Source organism: Coturnix japonica, chromosome 3 (genome assembly GCF_054131305.1).
Source record: "Coturnix japonica strain WE chromosome 3, WE-NBRP24, whole genome shotgun sequence".
Classification (NCBI taxonomy): Eukaryota; Metazoa; Chordata; class Aves; order Galliformes; family Phasianidae; genus Coturnix; species Coturnix japonica.
Genome location: NC_140665.1, coordinates 70156863 through 70183383, shown reverse-complemented (window position 1 = coordinate 70183383; position 26521 = coordinate 70156863). Strand labels below are relative to the sequence as shown.

General features: G+C 35.4%; 1 protein-coding gene across 8 annotated transcripts in view; it reads right to left on the bottom strand.

Moving 5' to 3' along the window:
- Nucleotides 1–26521, bottom strand: part of EPHA7 (EPH receptor A7) — a 157636-nt gene that overhangs the window by 90222 nt on the left and 40893 nt on the right. For all 8 annotated transcript variants that reach the window (XM_015858872.3, XM_015858876.3, XM_015858873.3 and 5 more), the window contains exons 4-5: nucleotides 15290–15445; nucleotides 14095–14430 (exon numbers count right to left, since the gene is read on the bottom strand). In XM_015858872.3, coding sequence (XP_015714358.2) covers nucleotides 14095–14430; nucleotides 15290–15445 — 492 coding nt within the window. The remainder of the gene's footprint in view (nucleotides 1–14094; nucleotides 14431–15289; nucleotides 15446–26521) is intronic.

Here is a 26521-nt window from a genome sequence, read left to right as displayed (position 1 = left end):
CCAATGCCCATTCAAGCACATATAATTCAGAAGGCCTGCCTGCCAGCAATAAAGTCTGAAATTGGATACTTCGTGAGATTAATTACCGAGATAGGGCATGATAATGCTAGTCAAATGGGAAGGTAATTAAAGTGCACCTTCCATGAAAATTATTCATTGCTGATGTATCAGATGACAGATAAATCAAAAGGAACTTAGAGGAAAGATACAGATTAGCTTTTGGAAGTCCTTTCCTCCTTGCAAATGGCAGCAATTGTGGCTGCTGAGTGTGGCTTCACGGGATTGTTCTCATCCTAAAACAAAGGTGAGACATCAACCACTGAGAAAGAGGAACTCTTGAAGTTAGAATCATTGTGATTGCAAACAAAGGGTCAGCTAGAGTGGAAACAGTCAGCTGGCAGTTTCTGGATTACTAGACCTCTCTGCTTCTATCTCACAAAGGAGCGCTGCAACCATAAAAGGCAGCAAGTGATGAATTAATAAGTTGACTAGTCCCCTGGGTGCAATACTTATAGATGGAGGACATGCTGCAGTAATCAAACAGGGTTATAAATTGTGTACACTGAATGCCACAAAATGTGTCTCACTTCATCACCATTAAGACAAGACTTCCTGAATTTGTCATTAACTCTTTAACTTCAATACATTTATTTAAACAGTAAAAGTAACAGAAAGAGCTTACAATAACAAAAGGGCAAGTGATACTACCCAGTGGGATATACAGTCTAATGGAGATCAGTGACTTTTACTTTCTACAGCTACAGGGGTCAAGCTGCACTCCTTTTAGACCAAATGTCCCCTCGAGATGTACTGATTAAGTGGAAAACATTCATCTAATTTCATTTCTGAATGCAGAAAAAATACAGAATGAAGTCAGGGTTATTTTCCTTAAAAAAAAAAAAAAAAAAAAAAAAAAAAAAGAGCTATTTCCATAGGTAAGCCTTTACCAGACTTCATAGGAAATGTCAAAACTATCTTACTTTGGATGTAAAATCTGTGGAAATGGATAGCTGCATAATTAATTACTCTCCTCTCTCAGAGTGTTTTTATACATTTGTTAACCCCCTAGGTTGTGATATTTAGATAATTCTGAATTTTCACTGAAATTTAAATGAGATGAAAATTTGTTATGTCTCTTTTATTTTTAATAACAGGAAACAGTCATAATAAAGGTTGTAAAAACCTGCCAGGTTCAAAGAAAAAGCTACCACTTCCTATGAGTCAGAGAATAAGACAGTTCTTGAAATCCTTATTTAATTAAATCTCCTCAAAATATAGTTAATTTTTTTCAACATTTTGGAACAACATTTCTGGATGTTTCATAAATAAGTTCTAGCCTGTTTTCTGTGTCCTCTGAATACCTTTCCTATCCTAGGTTTTAAAGTGAGTTGTGGAAATGAAAACTTAAATGAGAACTTCATATTGATGTAAACTTCAATGATATTAAGTCCAAACTGAAACCATTTTTCAGAGCCCAGTGGGAACCATATACATATTTCAAAGCAGGATTTATGAAACTGGACATTATTGTTCCCAGTCTTGGGAACTATATTATATTTGCAGGAGATTATATGATAGTGCAACCAAGAGAGGCATGGTATCCACTCACCATCTTCACAGTAGTTGATAACTGGTATTTCCTCTAGCAAAGGAGTTTTTACTGATTTCTTCCATAGTTTTGTCACTTTCAGAACAGTCTATTACAATATTTTCCAAGAAGTTAAATTTTATAGACCTCTTAATCTATAAATACAGCCCAGAAAACTTTATGAGTTTAATCCATTAGACAATACTGTGGTTGAGTTTAGAATGGCATATGTGCACAGACTTGACCACACTGTCAGTATAATTGCATAGTTTACCAGTTGGACACAGCTGGGGCTCAGATACCCCCTGCCAGACAATGGTCATGCAAAAGTCAGTGCTTTTCTCCAGTGACAGCCTCAGAGTGGACACAGTGTTTTAGGAGATAAATATAACTTTGCAAGAATCAGCCCTGATGATGTTTATAACGAACCAAATCATATAGGCAAAGATTTTGTGAACAGGGAATACATGCTGGCTTCTTTAGGATTCCACTGCCTGTCTGCTAGCATCCAAGGAGCATTTGAGCTCTAGGTTTTGATCTATAAGCTGCTAGGTGAGATTAGATTATTCTGCCTGAAAGATCACCTCCTTCCTTTACTTCTGCTGTAGTCAGCAAACATGTGAAGAGGTAGTTTCTTCTTTGGCATCTAGAAATTACCCTCCAAAGCATTATGACTGTGATAATATTCTGTGAGCCTGGGCTACCTTCTAAGGCAAAGGTTGAGAAACTGCTCCCAGGAGGATGGTAAAGGAGTTCACTTATTCTTATTTATTGTTTGAGGAAGGTTATCTGTTTGTAATTATACTGTGCATGGCTGAGTTAGTTTATCGCCTACACAAATGTATATAATGCTGATGAGTGGTCATTGCTGCATTATTAGTAAGATAAAACATAAGGCACCTGCAGCTCATCTAATCATCTAATCATCTAATGGGGGCTCTTAACTAGCATTAAAGTAGAAGAAAGTATAGAATAAATATTTTACATTTCAGAAACGTTTCAGCATTAGCGTTGTAAAATAATCAAATGAAATATCCCTGTATATGCATATCCTTACTAAATGCCTCACCTAATTCTGTTGCTGGTAAAAGGCGTCAGTCTTAATAATGTGAATTGTTAAGAGATCTAACAGATTGTTTTTTAAAGAATCTTAGAGTCCTGAAGGCAAGCAATTATATTTAAATTTGCTTGCTTGTTAAGTATTTTCTTGAAATTAATGAAAAGCATGTAAATACTTGCTGTGAACACTGTGGCAGAAATTAACATCTGCATATATGAGGAGTGGGAGAAAGAGGGCATTCATGTCATCTAACTTTTGCAGTTAATTTAGGCGACTAAATAGGGGAAGTAATGTAAAGCTTCTGTAATGAAAGATGAGTCAATGCAGAATTCCCAAATTTGGCTTTGGTTCAAAATCACTCCCTAAAGAAACCTATCAATCTCTGCTGGCTACAGCAATGTAAATATCCACCAAAGATTTAAATGCTAATGTTTAATGCCAACATTGAAGAACAGAATGGTTAGCCCTAAAATATTTCATGTGATTAACCCTACGCTATACAAGGAGCAATAGCAGTTTTCCTTCTTTGTTTCTAGTTAAACTGAAATATGAAAAAGTAGAACTAAGGGTGAAATTCTGATTTCAACTACACAAGTGAATATACAGAATAATTCCACAGGGGGTCCACAGAGGAAGATCACTAGAGCATTGGCTCTGAAATATCATCATTGAATTCCTCATTTCACAGGTCTGATTAGGTCTATGAACTAAAATAGACTTTAGTGAAGTTAATGGTATTTCTCCATATAAATATCAGGTTTACTAGCTCTGAATCTGGCCTGCTGATTCAGCTGCTATTTGTCTGAAAGGAGTTTGTGTGCTATGGAGAAAAATGAGCAGTCCATGACACACTGGGAAATGGGGTACTCAAAAAATAGACACACTCAGATGACAGACAGAGACTGCCAGGAGAGATGTTAGACACATCCATCAGCAGGTCTGAGAAAGGAACTGAAAGGTCTGCTACTGTAAATGCGTGTGAGTTGAAACCTTGGATTCAGTGGACAATCCTGTACAACAAGCTCTTGAAGTATATGTAAAAGTTTAGGAGAGTCATCCTTAAAAAGATAAGCTAAGAGATATAGGACTAACAGGCTAAGGAAAATATTAAAAAAAAAAAAAAAAAAAAGACTAAGCTATATTAATGTATTTATATGTGTGCACATGTATGTGTGCTTGTGTACATGTGCGAGCATTTCTCCCGCTTTTTCTCTCACTCATTCTGCCCGTGTATGGCATGAACAAGAAGAAAGATAAGAAACATCCTATTCTGCACTTCAAATATTTGGTTCATTGACATTAAAAAAATACCAGCAGTTCTGTGAATAGTTTTCTAACAGTTTTCGGTACTTTGTGGAGATTCTCTCATATCTGGCAGATAATTTAACTCATGCAGTGGGGTACTGGTCTTCACTGCACTCTTCACTTCATGTAGGATTTTAAGATTCCTACAGTTTTCACAAACATAATTAAAACTGGTCAAAAACTGTTGATAGGAGCTGAAATAAAATGATCCAAAGAGATACACAGATGGCACATTCATACAGTTTCACCTCTTAAGGAAAGTGAGATAAAAAAAACCTTGTTTAAATGAGCATTAATACTAAAATGGCTTAAGTCATATGACATATCCTGCCCTCTGTGTAGATTATCCTGAAAAAAAAAAAAAAAAAAAAAAAAAAAAAAGAGTATACTGATGAAAAATCAGCAAGACTGGGAATTAAAACTAATGCTGTCACTGAAAGAAACTTTATTTTGTGTGTTGCTACTACAGTCTTAACAAGCTACCTTTCGGAAACACATCATGCAGTTTGTTATAAGTTCAAATTTAGGGCAAATATATTGGTTGCACAATAAGAAGATTTCTGTGTCATTATCATGAGTGTGCTTTAGCTGACTTATGTTCACATATTGACTCAGTTATGTAACTCTTAGCTCAGACAAATGGCTCTGTTCTTGATATTCTCTATCCTACTGTAGTTAATGACCAAATATTGTTAAAAATTGGGACACTAATTATCTGATGTCGACATGTTATGGATAATTAAGAATTGCTCACTCTGAAGCCATGCTAATTGTTTTCCACAGGTCTCCTTCTCTTGTCCTTGTGTCCCCAACAAGGCAAGCAGCTACAGGTTTGTGCGTACATCTCTGTCATGTACATTGTCACAGAACATACATCATCCTTTCTGGCTCATCCCCAATTAATTTTGCTGGATTGCAGCAATTATCTCTCCCTTTGTGACTGACCTCCTGGTAAATGGAGTGCACTATAAATGGGTATTTTTTTCCTGTGCAGTTTACCACTTAATTGGTCCTTGTTGACTGCCCACAATAGCATATACTAAACTTAAGTCATAAAATGGTTGAAATTGAGAGAAAATGGTTACCACGTTCAAGCAATTGTAGTTGACAGCTGTAAAAATTAGATCTTGATATTGTTCTCTCATTTACCCTATTACTTGGATCAGTTGGTTAAAGCTGTTAATGATCCTCTTGGATCAATGTCTTTTGCTTGTAGCTATAATTTACTGCATTAGTGGATTAGTACAGATGTTTTCATAGATAGCTCTGCATCATTCCACCAGATTGCTGTCTGCAACAGATTTGCTTCCATTCATCACTAACAAAGCAAAGAAAAAGATAATCAGCAACTCTTAACTTTAACTACTGAACTCAAGACAACTCCTCTATTGTTGTATGTTTGCAGCCTTCAACTATGGTTTCCCCAATAACTTGCCCTGAGAACTTCCTCTAAAGATTATATATTCTGACTATACACTAAAGAGTAGTGGATATAACTGTACAATTAGGAATATACCCTATGGAGCTAGGGCTGGTTGTATTACAAGCAAAGTCAAAGAAATTACACACAGCAGCAGAACATCAGAGATGGAAAGATAGTTCAGTGTTACTGATTGCCTGGACTATTCTAGAAGCTGGACAATTTACTGCTACTCAAGGAGATGTCATTGCTGCTAAGTCTACAATGGCTATTATGCTATTATGTCTCTTTTTTAATTTACCCCACTAGCAACAGAATAGTCAAGCCCAGATCTTCACGGACCTTTATTCTGTATTAGCTCCCCATTGCAGCTCAGCTCTTTCTTTTGCCTGCCAAGAAGTGAACCATCCATTCTTGGGACATCAGTATATTACTAAACTGCTACTAAACTGTGGACCAGAAAGGAGAGATTTGTATTTTCTACCTACAGATCAGTTTAGAAAAAAAACTCTGTTTTTCTTCCTAAATAAAAAACAGGCTTGCTGCCACATGCAACAAATAACAAATAGTAAGCTGAATGAAATATGATCTGTCGTGAAAGAATAGCAGCAGAATCTCGGACTCTATTTCTAATGAGAACACACATATAAAGTAGACTGGAAATACTCTTCTTGCTAAACAGTTAATTATGAGATTGAACTTCAGCACTAGGTGATGGAATGTACCTGGCACTAGTGTGAGCAATCTTGTCCATCTGGAAGCTGCACACTTTATTCTATCATTTAAGCTTAATGGAGAAACTTCTTTAGCTTTCCCTGTATAAGTCATCTTCCCTCTTTTAAAGATTTCTACAGGAATGATTACAGTGGGCTGGCTCATTGCCATGATGTCATCAAATGTTTCACTCTATAGAGTTGTTAAAGAATTTTTTAATTTACTACATACAAGCTCAGTCAGGATTTCATTTATGATAGCACTTATTTATTTGCAGTAGTGCCTTTCTGCAGTGTTCATTTCTCATTGGAAAGGACTTGTATGGGGACTCTAATTCTTTAACAGGTCTGAAAGAAAGCACTGAATACTAGGAAATGCAGAGTCAAAACTTCTAATGTCCTACTTTGCTACAACTATGATCTGTGATTTTTTTAAATGTTGTTCTTTCTAGGCAAATAACAGGTGAAACTTCCCAATAATAAATGACACTGTACTGAAGATGCTAGAACTCATGAGCAGTGGTTTATTTGTTAGACTAATTTAAACAGTGAACAATATTCTGACATGCTGATATCACAATTGATATCACATACTGATACCTTCAATTCATTGAAGGAGTTCAAATCTATTTTGTAAATACCGATGGCCAAATCCTCCCCATGCTTTTACAAAGCAAATAATATGTCACTAATAGCTTCAAGCGAGAAACAAGAAGCTCCATCAAACAAAATAAACAAAAATTGGAGAAATTAATGACAGGATTACTTTTTTTTTTCTCTCTGTCAGTTTCTCCACTATCAATCTCTTTTTACTCTTAGATCTAAATATAATCATCACAGTATTTCGACTAACGCATTCCTATAGAATTCTATTCTGCTTTAGAACAGTTATTTACCTACCTTTCATACTCATCAACAAATTTTGGATAATAGTTGGCTAATACACCAAACAAAATTCGTGAAATACTACTGATAGAGTTCAGCGCTTAGGTAGATCCTCCATCCAGATACCATAATACAGATCACGGGAAGTGGAAAAGGAAGATCTGCTGCCAAAATCAAAAGTCAGTGGATCTTTTTCTTCTTTGCTCAAGAGATAAATAGCTAGACTATGTACCATCACGTAGAAATTTATCATGCAATTTCTTGTCTTTGCACTTCATGTATCTTGAAAGTCTTTAAGTACTTTAGATCTTTACAAAACTATGAATCCTCAAGTTGTGTAATAAAGCTCAAAGAGCAGATTCCACTCACTGTAAAATGACCTACAATCATGAGATGCAATACAACTGGATGAAGTGAAAGATGTGAGAGGTTAAAAACCCATCTAGTAGAAGTCAGAAGCAAAGCTCTACCTTTTCACAAAGCTTTCTGAAAACTATTATAGAAAATGTAATTCTAAAACACTGATTGTTCTTTTCAAAGTCAGGCTTAGATTTTCATTACTATTTTTAAGAAGATAATTAGCATAACTGAGAAGCATCTGAGGAGATGTGCAGTCTATGTTCGTAATGTTGGAACAAAATCTCTCTCCATATTTCCTATCTTACGCTAGCAAACAAATCTTTACATTCTTTGGCTGTACTTGATATCACTCATTTTCTTCTTCATGTACATAGTTATTTATTGTGTAACTGGTGGAAGTCTTTTTTAGTAGTGCATATTTAACTGTGGTGCCATAGTCTGCTGTTTCATTAGTTTAGTGCACTGAACTGAATGTGCCCTGTGGCTGTCATGCTTCTCTCAGCAGGTTGTACCAAATATTTAACATACCTACCAGTTCATTCTGACTACATCTAATACAGAGCTTGGGTTGTGTGAAGCTGAATCTTTACTTTGTGTAGCTGAAAACTCCAGTGTAGATTCCTATTATGTTTACTTCTAAACATAAAATTCACATTGTTTCTATTAGAAAAACTTTCTCATTTTCTTGGCCAAAACCAACCAAACAACAACAAAACTCAAAAAACAAAAAAACCCACCACCACCACAACAAAAAATCAATTACATTTGCTTCTAAAAAATTTTTATGGTAAAGCTGAAGAGGGGAGTTATTATACACATTTGAAAAGCAAATCACATTTTCGGTATACTTGAATATAAAATTCAAATGAAGTGCAGCTACAGACTGATGTGCTACAGTTACAGTCAAAATGTGGTATGAAGGATTTTTTCAGGATGACACAATATTCACTGCCTTGGTTCCTGTGTGTTCTGACAGAGCATGAGGTTCAAATCCTGCTCCTACTGAAGTCAATGACAAATCTTCCATTGACTTCAGCGGTGCAGGATCAGACCCTAAGCAACACAGCTAATACCTGCTTTCTTGCTTTCTCTCCTATCTTTCAGTGAAAAATATTAGAACAAGTTAGACCTAAATATATTAGAAAAAAAGTAAATACTATCCGTAGACTATAAAAAAAAAAGACAAACAAACCCCAAACAAACAAAAAACCAACCCCCTAAAATACAAACCCATAAAAAATCATACATCTTGTTATATTGCTTTATATAATAAGTATCATATTGCCATATTGCTATATTACATTATTCTCTGTATAGCTGATTCCTCCTTTGTGATAATCCCTAAAAATATAATAACTTATTTTTAGCACTAATCTTACAATAATACTCAATCTAGTAGTAGTACAATATCACTATAACCTTGTGGATTTCACTGCATTAAATATGACCTGATACAATCAGTGAATGAAAAAAATTGCTCTCCCCAGTCTGATAGTATTTGCTGTACAGACACTGGAACTCTTATCAAGTTTTTATCCATTACCTTAATTCTGTAATAAATTCAGTTACTACTTCCTGTCAAAACATCTGCAATATTAGTCTGCAGTAAGGTGATTTGAGACCAATAAGCAGTCTTAGTTCTACAGAAATAAGTCAATACATTTTTAAAATTTATTGACAGGACATATAAAAACTAGAGGAATAGTTACTATGACATTCATTTTTGTTCTGCTTTTACCCTTTCAAGTTGGTGGCCACGGTGTGCAGAACATTTACAAAAGCACCATGCTGTCTGCCTACTGGTCCAGAAGGATAAGAATACCAGAAGTGACCAGCTGAACAATGAAGTTACTTATAATAGTATAATAACAGTAAATAATAATAGTAAAAAATCCAGTATCACCAGACATGACCACTGGATGGAAGATAAATTAGATTAAAACAACTTATAGGTAGAATGGGAAGACATTATAATGGTCTGGGGTAAGGAGAGAAAACTAGTACTCAACAGTGAGGTCAAAGAGACTGGTAAAGCTACAGCCACAAATCTGCTTGATTGTTGCCTCTGCTGGGAGACAGCTCATTGCTAAATAAAATCAGGTTTAAGACAGGAAACAGGAAGCAAACAGATGATCAATAGCATGAAGATTAAGAAAGAAGAAACTTCTAAAAATGAATAAAGGAAACTGAGAGCTGGAAGAAAAATCCATACAGAAGCAAAGAAGAGGAAAACAATGAGCAGCAACAAGCAAAGGGGAATGGATAGTAACAGAATTCAGAACACTTCTCCTTCAGCAAGACTTCTCAAGTATCTGAGAGACTAAGAAAGGCAGATTCTATCATATAGCTTAACACAAGGCATGGCTTTTTTCCAATTCTGTTTTCTTCTTGCCATGTAAATCAATGGTTCTGCTGCTAATAGTTCTGATTTTATAGCATGTAATGTTTTTCCTTTAAGTTGCTGGGATAAGACAGCTTTGAAAGACTTTTTTATTCATTCATTCATTCATTTAGGTGTGCGAGGCATAGGATCTGCTTCTTGTACAAAAGGTCAGAAAATATGAAATCTAAGAGGTCTAAAAAATGAGAAAACAAATCAGCATATAAAAGTTGTCAGCATCAACTGCATGAGAAGGGGAAGCATAAGCTAACGGAGTTGTAGAAATTTTTCTCCTGCTGCGAAGGAGCGAACATTAGGAAATTCACCCTTCATGAGGACAGAGAGCATGTTTAGAAGCAGACATGAGCATTACATTTTAACTTTCATTTGTCATGTTTGCTTACAGTAGTAAGACATGATGTGTGTTCCCTTGGATATGCTTTTTTCCTTCCAGTGATTATAAAGACAACTCAAACTGGATCAGGACAGATGCTTAAATTTTCCCAAACACTGATGAATGGTGGCAATCACCCAATATATCTTAAGTTTTACAGAATCAAGGTAATTTGGACGACTCTCATTCATCATCAGAGATCCATCAATTGTCCACTTAGATAGACTTCAAAGGGATGGATGCAGAAAGATAGTTTTAAAAATATAGTATCTTTGCAAAAGATCCAATTGCTGTTGAAACTCATATATTTATTTATTTATTTATTTGTTTGTTTTTCACAGTTTGAAGTTCTGTAAGTGCCAAAATCTGACAAATATTCATTTGCCATAAGGCCTACCCAGTTCCACTAGCCTTTTACAGATATACTATGGAAAAATTATAAAATTTGAAAAGGAATTTGAATGATCAAAAGAAACTTCCAGTACCACCTGAAAACAAATATCCTATTAAGGAAGTAGCAAATTTTATCTTCGGTAAGCAACCATTCAGTAAGCTTGAAAAGCTTGTAGTTGTCAGCTGTTTGCCAGCTGCAGCTCTTCAGTACATTCCCCTATTGTAACTAGGGCTAAGTCACATTTAAATCTAAATTCTACAAGGATGCATGGCTTCACATAGACAAGCTTGTAATGCAGGGATGACATCTTGTAGTCTTTATATGATGCTGAATAGGCAAGATATGAAACAAGATGGTTTACTCTTGGGAGAATAAGTGTAATTAATCTTTTACACATGATTCTAGCATAGTTCTTTCACGCTTTTGTAAAAAAACAAACTAAAAACAGTGGTTCATTTCTGTGGTGTAGTAGATACATCATAGGACAGCTGATAGCCTGGTCACAATGGCATTAAGAAGGCTGAATGAACAGCGCTGGGTCACATGTACGTACGTGAGCAATGTGAAATGCTAACTTCCCACTTGTACTCACTTTATTATGCTATTTTCACAAATATAAATAGCTTATTTTTTTTTAATCAACCACCTGGATATTTTCTGTGATGTGTTCCCTCAGCCACATCAGGAGCTTCTTATATGCAGCTGAAAAAAGATACTGAATATATCTCCAAATCCCATTATTCTATCAGTAGTTTTCCATTATAATTACAAAATTATCTGAATTTTGTGAATATGACCAGAAAGGTTCAATTCTATTAAAACAAAACTCCTAAACGAAATTCTCACTGCAAGCCTCCGTGCAATTGGTGAACTCAGTAATTATATATAGCCACCTATTGTGCTCGCACAATAATATGTGAGGAAGGTTTAGTTAGACACATTTACACACATAAAAAGCAATATGGGCATAGAAAAAGTCCTTTTTGCCAAAAGTAGAGAACAGTCACATAGTAACAAATGAAAGCTGCATGAATCCTAGTTTACTCGGCTATAAATAAATCCAACATTTTCCTTCTCTCCATGGTAAAATAAAATAGCACAGAAGCATAACAGTCTCCTTTGAGCAACCTGCCTCTTTCTATTCAATTACAGTCATCAATCTGTTCCACCTAAAATATTTTCCTCCTTGAGAAATCAAAGAAATTAGGATCCACAATATGCAGTTGTAAAAATAATGTGAAAAGAGGTATTTCCTTTTTGTGAATCCTTCTTTTTTTTTTAATTTTTTTCCTGAAGGACTATTTTGTTTAACATGAATTTTGTAATTCTGGTGAAATAGGTTTCATTTTCATGGCACTTTTAATCGGAAGATGTTGAAGTGCTTGATGAAGAATGATAAGGGTTACCTTCTACTCACAGATGGAGAAAACTGTAACAAAGAGAGCCTTTTTTTTTTTTTTTTCCTTCCTTTTTTCAAAATCTGTTTCTTATGTATATTCTTTCTCTATGCCCAACTGGAAGCATTTAAATGATGATACTCAGAAGTGCTAAACAGAAAAAGCTTCAGCTTTAAAAAAACCCTTTCTCCCAGTGGTGACAATGTTCAAATTCTGCAGCACTGAAAAATGCATGCCTAAACATAATCTCACAGCAGACTGGAGAGTGCAGGGGGAACAGGGTCAGGCATCCTGCTGCATGCTCTTATAAACCTTATTTTGACGCATGAAGGTTTTTTCATTACTTGAAATCACCAGGTCAAATGCAGACACTTTTCCTAGTATCTCTGCAATACTTCCACTATATCTTATACTTCCACTAACAACTCTGGGCAAGATGCAAGGATCATTCTGTAAAATCATACTGCTCATTCATAAGGTACCAGAGGATAATCACCTTATGTCTTTTGGTTTCAAAAACCCTAATAAAACAAATTTCTGATTAAGATTTTTTCATCTTCCTAAGACACAACACCGGACACTGAATTACACTGAAATATGCTGTGTGTCACTAAACTTTCAAAGAACATGATGTAAAGCCTATTTGAATCAGCTAAATTTAAAAACAAAAACAAACAAACAAAAAAACTCCAAATCCTTTTCTTTATGTGATGGTTCTATACAGGCATCTGCAAAGAGCAGTACACTATCCACCTTTGTACATTTAAAGAATTACGAATAATTATTTTAAAGATGAAAAGTCAAAATGCCAAAAGAATATAATCTGTGGAACAAAAATAGTTTCAGAGTAATTTCTCCATGATGAAAAACTCATCAGAAGCCCCAAAAACTAAATGAACACATGGAGCAAATCTTTCAGTAGCAGACTTGGTTCCAAAATCATATGAAATGTGGCTTTGGTATGCAAGGAAGCGGTATGGGGACATTAAAAATCCCACAAATATTCCAGACTAACTTTAATAAACCATCCTAGGTTTGTGGGTGAGGAGTGGGGAAGGAGAAGTAAAATTTCTTGTCTTTGTTTAAATTACCATCTTTAAAGTGTAAAGTAACTAAACAACTACAGTTTTCCCTGATTGTTCATGCAGCAATGAACAAACAGTGAAAATGTATGGTAATTTTGTTTTGTATCAAGCAATAGTACAAGGGAACAATTCTACCTGTAATTATATATGATTGAAAAATAATAATTTGATCATAATAAAAATGTCCTCTGAGATGTAAGTATGAAATATTATTTAAAACACTGATTAGTTGTTCTTACAGCAAACATCGGTTACTCATATAATTTTTAAGGCACTTCTTTGATAAATAAATCTTGCAATTAATGTTTGGTTTAAGATAAAAAGATATAAAAAGTTAATTTTATGTAATATATTGTAGATTCAGAGGCCTATGTTTTTAATCAAGAAATAACTTGTCATTTCAGAGTCCCAAATCTAAGAATTCTGTTTTTTAACTGAGCTTACAGACAACCAAAGCCCTATTCCCCTGGGGTGATACGCTAGTTTGATTTTATTTTCCCTGACATTTCACCTGTCAGATTATGATAAGCAGAAGAAACAAAGACGAACCATCACATTCTCACTGAATCTCATAATCAGATATCTGGAAATATAAGATAAATTAGAAATGTAATCCTGAGGGAAAACATAGAACACCAAAAACACCATAACATATACAGATCATCTTGTAATGACCTGGGACTCCTATAGTGGTTTAAAATATTCAGAAAGGAAGCCTGCATAAGACTGTCATGTCTACTTTTTCTTCAGATACTGGGGATTAATATACAGTGATGTAATTAAAAAAAAAAATGCAGAATTTAAAAAATCTAATTTATAATAAAGTTGAATAAATAAAGTTAAGTAATAAAAATATTTAATTATATATATATGTGTGTGTGTGTGTCTTCTTTAGGATTTTCATGCAGTTTTCTGAAAGCAGTCCTGAAGCCAAGAAACAGGAGAGATCACCAAGAAATATTATAAACTCAAATTAACTAGTTAGCAAAGTGAAAAGATTAACGAGACAGAATGTACCAAACATGCTCTTGATTTACCACATCTGTGGTTCGCATGTTACCAGTTTCTCTTAGTCTCACACTGTTAAGATTCATACAAATGATGAAATCTTACCTGCTTGACCAGTGGTAATACTGACAGCTGCAAAAAGCCTCTGGGAACGACTCAAGTCAGACACCCCATTCACAGCTTCAACTTCAAATGTGTAGTTAGCATGAGCTAGCAGGTCCATGACAGTGACATAGTTATCTACTAATCCAGTTTGCTGGGGCATATATCCAATGTTACTTCCACAAGGAACACATTCTCCCTGCTCCCAGCTGCACCTCTTGCACAAAATGCGGTAGGTCACATCATTTCTTCCCCCATTGTCAGCAGGAGGACTCCACTCTAAACTCACGGTAGTCTGGTTGATGTTGAAAATGAGGTTCTGTGGTGCAGATGGAGGTCCTGTGTAACACAAAAAAAGTCCAGCATAAAGGCACAGAACCACAGTGGGACATGCAGCTAGCATTCTAATTACTAAGACAGAAAATAGTTGAAGCATTTTTCTTTGCATAAACATTTCATTATTTTTTAGAACAAGCTCCATAAAAGCTTCCTTGAACTCACTTGGCAAGAGCTTTATTTATTTTCCATTAAGGCATCAGGCTAACAATTGTCTGCATATTTACTGCAACTGACTCGAGCTGTTTCACTTGTGCAATTAAGCAGGATTGGTTAATGTACCTTAAAGGTTGCCTTTTATAGTTTTCCTAGTATGGGAATTGTTTCTTTCTTCTAAACATACAGCATCAGCAAGGTAACTCTTTGCTACAAGCTCTGGTATGATTTACAGAGATATTTGGTGCTGTTTTGGATTTAGCAGACTTCCACTATTTGAACCACCTATCTGTGAAGACTAGTCTATCTGCAGTTGCAAGATTAAGACAGATCCAATCACTTTTCAGTTAAAAATCAAATCTACATAGGCTACTTTAAATTCTTCATTTTGATATTGTATCACATAAAACACATCATCCGCATCAGTTTTAAAGTCATGGGAAAACTATGCCTGTATACTATTAAGAGTTACACACTTACCCAACATGCAATATTTTCCAGTATTATATCAAGCAAATGTGAAAATTACATTTTTGCTGATTCCATATTCACTGTCAATTTTTTCCCCCTCTGCCTTTCAATTTCATTTACTGTTGCAAATGTACTTTGCAAATACAGGAAGAGTCAACCGAAACTACTAGCTACAAATGATGGCACCTGGTTGGTTAGGCAATGTCCTTTACTATTAAATTCACAACTGACTCACTTGTGCATGCAACATATGGTGGATCAGAAGGCGCTCTATAATAGCTATCTTCACAGTCGCATCTTGAAGATCCTTCCTTGTCAGAAAAGCTGTGAGTAGGACAGCGGGAGCACTGCAGATCTTGTGAAGATGATTTGTAGAACCCACGGCCACAAGCTAAAGAACAACAGCACAAATTAAGACTTAGATTTGCATAGACTACTATTATGATCTTTATTCTATCTCTATTGTATTTAGTACACACTGCTGTGAACATCTAAACTACCCATTCTATTATGGTGGTGAAAGCAAGGCACAATTTCTCTTTCTCAAGTTGGTGCTATTAATGTTTTTGTGGCATTTTTATGAATGCAAGCATATGCTACAAATATGCCAGCAGTTCACAGCACAATGTTTTAACACAGAAGGCCACAGAAATAAAACAGACATCATTTTTCACCAAAGAGTAGAATAATGGTGCAAAACAACAGGAGTACTTCCTGCAGTACTTCAAGTATGTGAAAAAAGACTGGAAAAGCTCTTCACTTAGTCCACTGAAGAGTTTCTGGTATCTGAATCAGCTGATTTGGAATTAATGAAGCAAATGTTACTGATCTGAGAAACCCAAAGAAGCCATAAACCACTAGAAAAGCCTGATCCCCAGTAAAAAATGAGGTGTGAACACTTGTTGGACAGGTGGTACTGGTATGGAACAAGCAGAAAAAGGAGGACAAACTGCACGAGTTGCACAAATATTATTTCCAGTTTCACAGAGACAACTAGGCTGAACCAAATTTAACAAAACTTCTAAGGAAAGGTTAGAAGATGGACAGTTGGAAATATACATGTAAGATCATTTCATATTTTGGTTTGTGTTCTGTGAACCCATGAAAATAAAAATGTGTGCTGTTTCCAGAACTTACATTTATAAATATTTTTATCAGCTACTGCCACAGATCCCAAAGCACAAACACCCATAAAGCATAACTCCAGCAACACTTCCAAGCTTAGAAATACAACTTAGAAAGACAGTTTAAGAACTGCTCAACCACATGAGCTCTAGGGTAAAGGGAAAACAGAAGTGAAGATCACACAGTGTTCAAATTGGAAACAGATTAACATTCCATTTCAGCACTGAGTTTATGGGCAAACTTACCAGTGTTGTCAACATAAAAAACCAATCAAACAAACAAAAAAACAGAAAACAGAAGTCTTCAAGAATTTTCTAACAAAACAGAAGATTCTATAACCACACTGTTTTATTCAGTTTCTTTTTTCCTCTTCCTTCACAGTCTCAACTGTCTTCTAAGCCTCCAGCTGTATGTAAAGAACTGTGGGTGAAAGTTAGTATGGGTATCAAAATATTAAAGCTAGTTAAATAGTCATTGTGAATTCAGAGGGAGAGAATTTACTTTGGTTATATTCATATTTGCTTGGATGTTTTCTCAGAACAGAAGTGCAAAGTATCAGAACATGCTGATATTTGGAGCAGTTATTTCTGTTATCTGGTACTGCAGTGATGGAAAGAGTATGAAAACAATGAGCTTTATCTAAATTTCACCAAAGACAATGAAGAGCGTCATTGACTTTAGTAGCATTTGGACTGGAACAACAGTCTAGCTGTGGCCATGCAATTCTTGTTAATCTGATAAGTTTTATGCAACTGAAAGAAAAACTTGGAGGTAAGATAAAAATAAAGTTGATTAATTAGTTAAATCCAGTATAAGACAACAGAAAATTCTGGCCCTGTATTACTCTTTATCAACATATTAACTTTCTGAAGAAAAATATGCCTGAAGGACAGGAAGCACCATAACATGTACTTTGTCTCGCTGGGAAAACAATAAAAATAAAAAAACAGCAGCAAGGGAATGGAAGCTAAATAACCTGGCAGAGAAAATTAGCATGCAAAGCATGTATCCTATGACTTTGACAAAGGAGCATGAGTCCACATTAAATATATATATATATATAAAATCAAACTCTGCTTGTAAAACATGCTATAGTTTGAATCTACTGCAATAGGTGTACAAATATGCCATTAAGAAAAGGACAAAAAGAATTTTAGAGAAGCACTTTGGGTAAATACAAGCAATGAAATTATAGTTGTGGCAAATTTAACTCAGAATTAGTCTTTCACACCTTCATTCAAGATACAGAATTTCCTGACCAAAGAGCACAAAAGCTGAACTGATTTAAGGTACATGAATACCTTTGTATTTAAACTTCTCTCTGTTCTTTCAGTACTTGCAATTGAAATGTAGCTAAAATGACCAAATAATAGTTTCCTGCCTTTCTTAAATAGTTATGTTCCTCTCATGCTGAGCAAAACACTGGACAAATACACTGGGTCTTCCAGCACACAGCCCTCTGCAAAAGGAAAGAGGAACTTAAAAGGCAAAGATCCCTACTGTGACTCCAGTCTGTCCTTCTCAGCAGGAAACATATTCCAAGCAAAGACACAGAGCAAAACAGAGATTTCAGACAGAAATAACAAAATGTAAATAGAAAACTCCTTTTAATTTTTTTTTTTCCTGATGACTTGATCGAGACATTTATTTGCTTAGTTGCTTATTTAAAGTAAGTGTGCATTTCTTATTAGACTTCAAAGGAGTTGAATATCTGATACTAGTACATGACTGAAAGCCATTTATTCCCCCGCGTATCACACCAGAGGCAGCAGGTTCAGGCACTTGAATCATGCTACAATTCCATTCTCCTTTTTCCAAGAACGGGTTTATGTGATGACATGTAAAAACTACCCCTTCAACTTAAAAACCCTGTAAGTTTAAGGGGCAGTGTATTCCAGAAATGACATTTTTAACTGTAGGAAAAAAGATTTTAAACGGATTTAAGAAACTTTATAACACTTCAGATAGGAAAGTATGCCAGGATACACACCACAATTAAAAGCACTTGTTGGAGAAAAACAACTGAATTATTTTCCCACTTTTCTTCACAAACTGAATTTTGTCAAAGCAAATTTTCAATTCAGCAGAAGAACATAAAACTGAATACTTATATTGCTCCTAAAAAGTTACATTAATTACTAATAATTAAATACAGCTAAAATACTGTATTTAACATTGTCCTCATCAAGAAACATATAACTCAAAATTTTATCAAGACAGAGTATTGCACAGGCCACTTACAAAAATGTGATAACAAGTTGGAAAAAACTGCTTCAAAATACCTTTTTGACTCTTTTACTTTCTTCCCCCCCCCCCCCCTTTTTTTTTACTGTGCCAGATTATCACAGTGAATTTTAGATATTATAAACAATTTAAATACATCTAGTCTGACCTATTTAATACTTTTTATAATATTTTTAAGATCACAGGGACAGATGGCATAAAATCCCCTGTGCCACAACCTCCACAAGCAACATTATAATAATATTAATTGTTAAAATAATAACTAGCCAAATATTACATGGAGATCTGCATATGCAAATCTAAAAGTGATAAATCTAAAAATAAAATCTAAAGATAAAAAGAAGTGTATATGGTTCTTCAGAAGTATCTCATGGACAAACTTGAGGTTGTTTAAATTGCACTTGATCACATCCATTTTAATATCTCAGTTCACTGGTGCGAGAGAGCAGTCAGCAGTAACACATTTTGCCAACACAAGAGTGTATCTTGTAATTCAAACTACAGAGCTGAGGCAGTGATGGGAGACATGCAGGCATGTGTACCTAGTGAGGCAGCACTCTGAAGGTGTAGCCGTAATCCATGACAGCCCTGGTTTCAGCAAACTAGTTTGGTTCTCAATCAAGCAAAGTAAGAGTCAGGAGTGATTTTTTTACCGAAGGGCTTCTAGGATACTGAAAAAGGTGAGGATAACAAAGAGATGAAAGCCAACACCAAACAAATCTGCTCATTGTGAAGAGCTGGCTATCACGAAGAATAGCTGTTCCCAGAATGCTCCTGTTTTGTTTAAATGTGCTCCAAAGTTTCGCCCATTCCAGGAAAGAGTTTCAAATCAACAGCAGTCACACTTTGCAGACAGCACAGAGGCAGATAACCTGATAACCTAACAGTCCTGAAAAGTTAGCTGGTTCCCCACATATTACAAAACCCTCAACAAATATAGGAGAAAAATTGTACTTCAGTCAAGTTACAATTCTTCACTTACTAACTGATCCTCACAACTGCTAGATACTGACCACTTACAACCACCCAGGACTGCCCAATACCTTGGACTTTATTTGCCAGGGATAGCTATGGCTGCTTTTTGAGTACACCTTTCCACCTCCTCTACAAAACAAAGAGATTTCTTCTGTTCGGAAGCTGGCAGAGTTCCACCATGAAATACAAAGCTGATGTGAACTGCCCCCAGATGAGGAGAGAGCCTCCTTCACCACAGAACTGAATTTTGAAACTGAGCAGGACATGTCATTCCATATTTAAACTTCCTTGTCTGAAATCCTTAGATAAAGACCTCTACTATTCTGTCTGCATATGATGAAAGACCCCAGCAAAGACGACACTAGCAATATTTCTTGGCTTGTACCAAGGTGCTTTCTTCCTCTACACTCAGTTGCACTCAGTTGCATTCAGTCATAACAATGATGTATCGTGACAGCAGGATCTGGCTGGGCAGGATTACAGTGGCAGTGCAGGACACCCCTTCAAATACGTGTATAACATATGCCACTGCAGTCAGTGCAATGACATACATTCTGAGCCAACGTGGGTGAGTGTTTAAGGACTTATACAACTACAGTAAATAACAGAATACTGCAAAAACCAGAAATAAATACTGAAACATCAACATACTCTTCTAAGAACTATATTACCACCTATATGGCACACCAAGATATTGCTGTTCTTACTAGAGAGGCTGACTCCAGTTTATGTAAAAAAATAGCAGCTTCTCTGCTGTGAGCATGCCATATGCCTTGGTAGACTGGTAGAGATCAAATAATATTTTTCTTTTCATATTGAAAATAAAAAAAGAAATTCAGGAAGAGGGAATGAAGACAGATGTAACAGATGCAGAGAGCAGCAAACAGCATTCCAGAGTCCCACTTCTGGGACAGGAAATAGGAAAAGAGGAACATATTAAATACTGCTCATTTTTATGTAAACTTTTAACTACAAACACTGTGGAAGTTAATTTTCCTTCTACAAGAGCTAGGGGATTGAAATTAGGAGGGATGATGGAAATTTGGTAAGGGTTAAGGATGCCATGTGTAACAATTGATGTTTATCTAGCAAAAGTAGAAAGAATAAACAGTTGTAGGGTAGTGACACATTAATCAAGAAACTAATTTGCTACTACAATAATGCAAACAAATTAAATAGAAAAAAATCTCAATTTGTAGAAGTGCAACGCTTGCAGGTGGCAAACCTGCTCAAAGCTCAAAGGGCACACAATTGTTTCAGCACGTTAGACACTAGATTGAACATGGCTTTTGATTATAATTTTTAATTTTATACGAAAAGAAGTATTCATAATGACTTGCAAAAATGTGACTGCACTAATTATTGCTTGATATCACTTTTAAAAGCAGACTTATGTTTTTTATAGAGAGAAAAATGAAGATGCCATTATTTGTCAGCAGAGTTGCATGTAGAGTTGTAAATAAATTTTAGTGGCATGCATGCTACAGTTCTACATACACTGAAGAACGTGAAACTAAAGTTTTAAAATGGATGCTTTAAGAATGTCAGCATCAAAAGATGGCAAAGAAATAATCAAAAGTTTTAACAGTTTACAGACTTGGGGTTAAGACATTCTGAGAACTACAGCAACAGGACTGCCCACCTCAGGTACTTTTCCTGTTGACTTGAATAAAGTAAGTTGACTACCTGTAGAAGTGATCTTATGCATTGCATTTTTTTTTTCCTATAGGCAATAGCTAGAAATTGTTTCACTCTTGTGCAGACATAAGCCTTCATTCTTGTGATTTGTTCTGTGTTATCTTAATCAACTCCCTACATTTCTACCTTCCCCAAGCCTGTGAACATTAAAGACAATTCAGCTAACCCCCTTTTCACAGAAATTATGTATACACAAGGAATTTGTGCAGATGTTTCCTGGATGAAGTTTTGCAGCTGCAAAGACTTTATTAATTATAAAATGTAAAATGGATTGTTCTGTAATTGAAACTCTCTGGAGCTCTGATACATTTGAAAATTAATATACATACATGTATGGCCAGAACATAGATGGATGCTGTTAGATTATTTATTACAGATGGATATTTTAACTAATGCAGAAAAAAGGGCTGGTCTTTCTCCACTAGAGCTTTCAAATATTTCCTTCATATTAATGTCTATGGTTCCATAACTCAGGGCTGAAAGCACAGCTTGCAGAAACAGTACTCCCACTGCTAGTGTTGCTGACCTCATCTACGATGGACAGGTCCAGAATCTTTATTTTAATCCTATTGACAGCACCTCAGTGGGAGTAATTATAACAGTCGGCCACAAATCCAGACCTCCTGTCACTGATATATTAGGGTTTTTCACAACGAAAATGAGCAGCAGACAAGGAGAATGAAAACAACATGGGGTAGTGATTATAGCAAGATTTGTCAACCTCCTTCTGTATGAACCTGCCACAAACATATGACAATTTGGCATGGGAGAAATCAGAAATGCAAAATATTTAATCTTCTATGGTATTAAAAATACAATTTAGAGAAAAATTTGGTGTTTGGTGGGCATCGTCCTCTTATGACACACTTGGCTAACAGATCACAACATCCGCCACAGGCTCTTTTTAGCCAACATATCTGAAAAGTTTAGATAAACTGAAAGTGGACTGTTATAAACTCATTCCCAAATGTGGACTTCAGTGTGAAATAGTAGACATAAGAAATCCAGTTACTAGAGGAGACTTTATAACCTCTGATCCTCTTTTTCAATAATTTGTGTACATTCAAGTCATTACTATGTTTGAAACTGTAAATTACTTTTATAGTGAGAGATGGCATCTGTTATGCCTTCTCTGGCACCTAATATATATTCTTTTATAAGGATCTCAGACTGTAGTATTTTATTTGTCTAACTACTATGTAATGATAAATGTCTAGCTGAAAAAGATGTTTATTTTAGCTTGATTTTTAAACTGCAATAGCATCTGAGATTATTCATGTTTCAGCTAAGGAATTATGTTGTATGGTTTAGTCAGAGTAAACTCGAGACTCTTAATGGTGTCTTAGTTATAGTGTGAATGACATATCTAAATAGGGCTGTCCCATGGCTGCATACCATCATCCACTGAATGTTTGCTGTTGCCTGTCAGGAATCTCTCAGACCTCGTATTCACTTCCCAAGCCTAATATGCCCCTATTGTCCAAAGTCCTGCTAATGCCTTTTGAGAGATGTTCACATACCACTGTTCACACAAACGAAGATCCAAAAATAGAATGCTTGCTAAGTAGTAGTTACTTACTTTTTTTTTTTTTTTTCCATCAAATGAAATGAAACCTCTACTTCCCTACAGATTTGCTTCAGAAAATTACTGGGTACACCATTATGTGTGCCTATTCAATGTAAACACAAGGACAGCAATTAGGATGAAGAACATAGCTCAGAAATCGAAGAATAACCAAAATCACTATACCATAACAGCAAAATTACTTAGAAAGTAAAGATTCCAAATAAGCATATAGAAGACAACACTTCAATGGCAATTAAAGAAACTCTATGGTAGTCTTGATCAAAATTAATTGAGTAAATCAAAAGTTATGCACTGAGGCTATGACATGTTTCTCCATATTTTCAGAGTTCTCAAGGATTTGAGCATGTACCTCTCATTAACTTTCCTGGGAACCAAAAATAAAAAGCCACTCCACATTTTGGGAAAATTAACATGAGATACACTCAAAAACAGACATATTGGAACTCCATTATGGAACACAGTACATAGTGAAAGGTGGGCTACAAAAACGAAAGGAATATACAGTGGCTGTACTCTTCATTCTTTACCTTTTTTTCCCCTTTGTTTGCTGCTGTGCCCATCCCCAGGATTAAGTTTTCAAGGTGTTTGAGTAGCTTCTGCACAGAGCCTAAGTGACAGCTCAACTCATGAGCAAGTTTAGGAGTAAAGACTTCACACTTAGCAGGACATCATTTAAATTCATCACAAATATGCAACAATGCCTTAAGCATGGATTTTCTCAGTAGTAGAAATTTTACCTGTCTTCCTCAGTAGGTTCTCAATCAGTTAGAAAACTAATGGAAAAATGCAATGGACTGACTTCTGCACATTTGTTTTTGTTTGTTTGTTCATTTGAGAGGGAGTGTTGTCAGTTTTTGTTGTTGCTACTTGGTTGTTTTACAGAAGACTTTGACTGGCTTTGGAATACTTAGTTATGATCTTCTCTATTAATGTTTTAATTAGCCATTATTAATGGTTTCAACCATGGTAACTAGGAATCCAGCAGATCTAAGAACAGTAACTATCACAGTAACTTACATTACAAAAGTAATAGTGTTCTGATAAGTAAGTTAGAGGATTATCTAACTCAGAAGAATAGCACATCATTTATATGCATCGCCAGGAAACAGATATTACTTCAACAAAAATAAATCAGCTCTGCAATTTTTGCTGCAGTTAGTGCTTTATTTCTAAACAGATACATGAAAACATTTTATTAAAAAATTCGCAAACCCGTAACAATGTATTTTTAACTTGCACGAAATTCAACCCTAACAGTCACAAGAAAGGAACAAAAAATAGTAAGGACATCAATGCAATAGATTATTTCATAATCCTTTTCATTTATGTTTTTGCTTCCTTTTCTTTTGGTGTAGTTCAAACAATAAAGGACTGAAAAATTTCCTCATAGTCTGCAAGCTAGCTTGCTTTATACACAGTTCTCTTCTTTCAGTGCATTTCTGGCCCCCAACTTCTCTGACATCAGAGAGGTTCTGTACAGCCATTCCTTATCAATTCATAAAGAAATTAATCCTTCAAAGTGTTCAATGCATATTTGGTCTTCTCCATTGCAAACATGTCTTGGGAAAGGAATCACAGAAAGTTCGAAGTAGTAATAAAAATAAAGACATTCTGGGGTTTTGTTTTGGTTTTGCTTGTTTTCTAAATAAAAATACAGTAAAACCTAATAATGATAAATCACTTGGAAATAATACTTTTGCACTTAAAGTCAACACAATTCCTGTGGTCATCTTATCTGACCTTCCAACAAAGCAAGAATCTTTGGATTTCATGAAAAAAAAAAAACAACATCTTAAACATATTAGTGGTAGAAATGAACCTCTAAATGAAATTGGAAGTACTATTTACTAGGTAGGACCTCCTCCCTTTTCCCTCTTTTTCTGATTTTTAAACAATTAAATTTTTATAGAATATTTTAGCATCACTGCATCCACTCAAAAAAAATGACTGATCCACTCTAAACAGCTACAACACTGCTGCAGATACAAGACAATCACCTTACCTAAGAAGCAGAGGACCTGTCCCCTTACATGATCATGCTTATTAAAGCACCTGCTAAATGAACAGTCCTCATCCTGCCAGTTTGTCTGCGAAGTTCCTCTGATCAAGAAGCCAAATCCCACAAAAGCAGTTTCCAAATACCTGCCAACATGCTTTTGTTTCCTGGCTGCCCATTTTCTTCTTTTTTGAAGTAAAAAAAATAAATCAAACTTCCACAAGAAGAAGCATTAACTGGTGGAGAGAAGACTGTGAAAACATTTTTGGCAGAGTTGCTTCTAAATTATCAAAGGCAGAATGAAAACTAGAATATGGTTTGGTCCATTGCAGAGACATGTCAGCAAGGTCTGCAAGCCAAAGAGATGGTTGGCAGAGATCCTTCAGAGCAGGGGTCTGAGAACTTTTTCTCAATATTCCAGAAGAAGTGCTTAATTGAGGTATTAATAAAATGTAAAGATAATAAAAACACAAGCTCAGTAGTTTATATACTGATGGGAAGCGAACAGTGCTAGGTATGTTCATTCAGTCTATCTTTATATCATCAATTCCTTCCTCACACAAAGGACTCCATCCTGATGCCCCAAAATCCTGTATTTCAACAACAATCCAGACACAAATTTAATGGGAGAGTTTCCTATAAAGGCCTAAGAATAACGTGAAATGATTTCATGAAATCTCTTTGTCCCATATGAAATAACTGAGCTTTTTTTGGGACCTGAAGCATACGGTTTAAGATAAAGGTCTCCGTAAATGAAGTGAGGCAAATAGATTTGTCGCTATAAATTTTCTGAAGCTTTGACCAATCAACTTGATGGAGATGTTTAATTTAATTTGACTGTAATGGCGTTTAATAATTGGCTGGCAAGAAATAATTCTGGAGAGCCTATTCATAAAATAGAACAGAAGCAGACATCTCTACAAGCTTTCCAATTGAAATGAAATTAAAATAACTTAATAACACATTTTTGTTTCCTTTGGACAGTGACCTACCATTACCATTCCAGGACTGAATCCAGCAGAAATTTTTCACAGATTTCTGTAACACTTTCCTAAAGGCCATCATTATAGAGCAGATGAATCCATACAAACAAGATACCAGCTTTCAAGAACTCACAAGAACAAAACAATTCAACTTTCTGCACAACCGTGTTATCTAAAAATAACACTAGTGGCATACCCTGGTTTCAGATATACCAACATTTAAAGTCAGTTGTCCTACTTAGAAAAAGTGTTTGCATCTACCAGTTCTCAGTGGTTTTGAAGAAGAACACTTATGCAAAAAAGTAACTTCTACCTAGTTACGTTGGCCTCTGAGAGGAAGAAACAAGAGACGGTTCTAAGAAGGAGCAAAAAATACATTTCAGTTTCTTTAAGAAGAGATTCCCCTTCAGGTTCTCTAAAGTCAGCACATTTTTTATTGGTGCACAGACTGCAAGTTTAAACTTCTTGTGTAAGTATTTAGTTATAATCTTTAAAAATAAAAATGGATTTAACATCTCTATCTAAAGATTAGAGTATCAATTTAGTAATAGATTAAAATACACAGATCCTCTTTAATGGAGAACAGAAAAAAAAAGAAAAAGCATTGCAGTAATTCACTGCTGAAAAAAACCTGAATGGAATAAAATCTGGAGAATCTTGGTTTGCTTCAGTATGTCCACAGTAAGAAAAAAAACATGCTTCTATGAGAAAATGTCCCAGATTCACGTAATGTTTGAATTCCAAACAGTACAGCATTAGTTGTGATACTGTGAGATGAAGTTGTCTCTACTAATTGCACATGCAGAGCAGAACTGTGTCATACAGGAGAGAGTCTATCAGATCTGCATGGCAGATCTT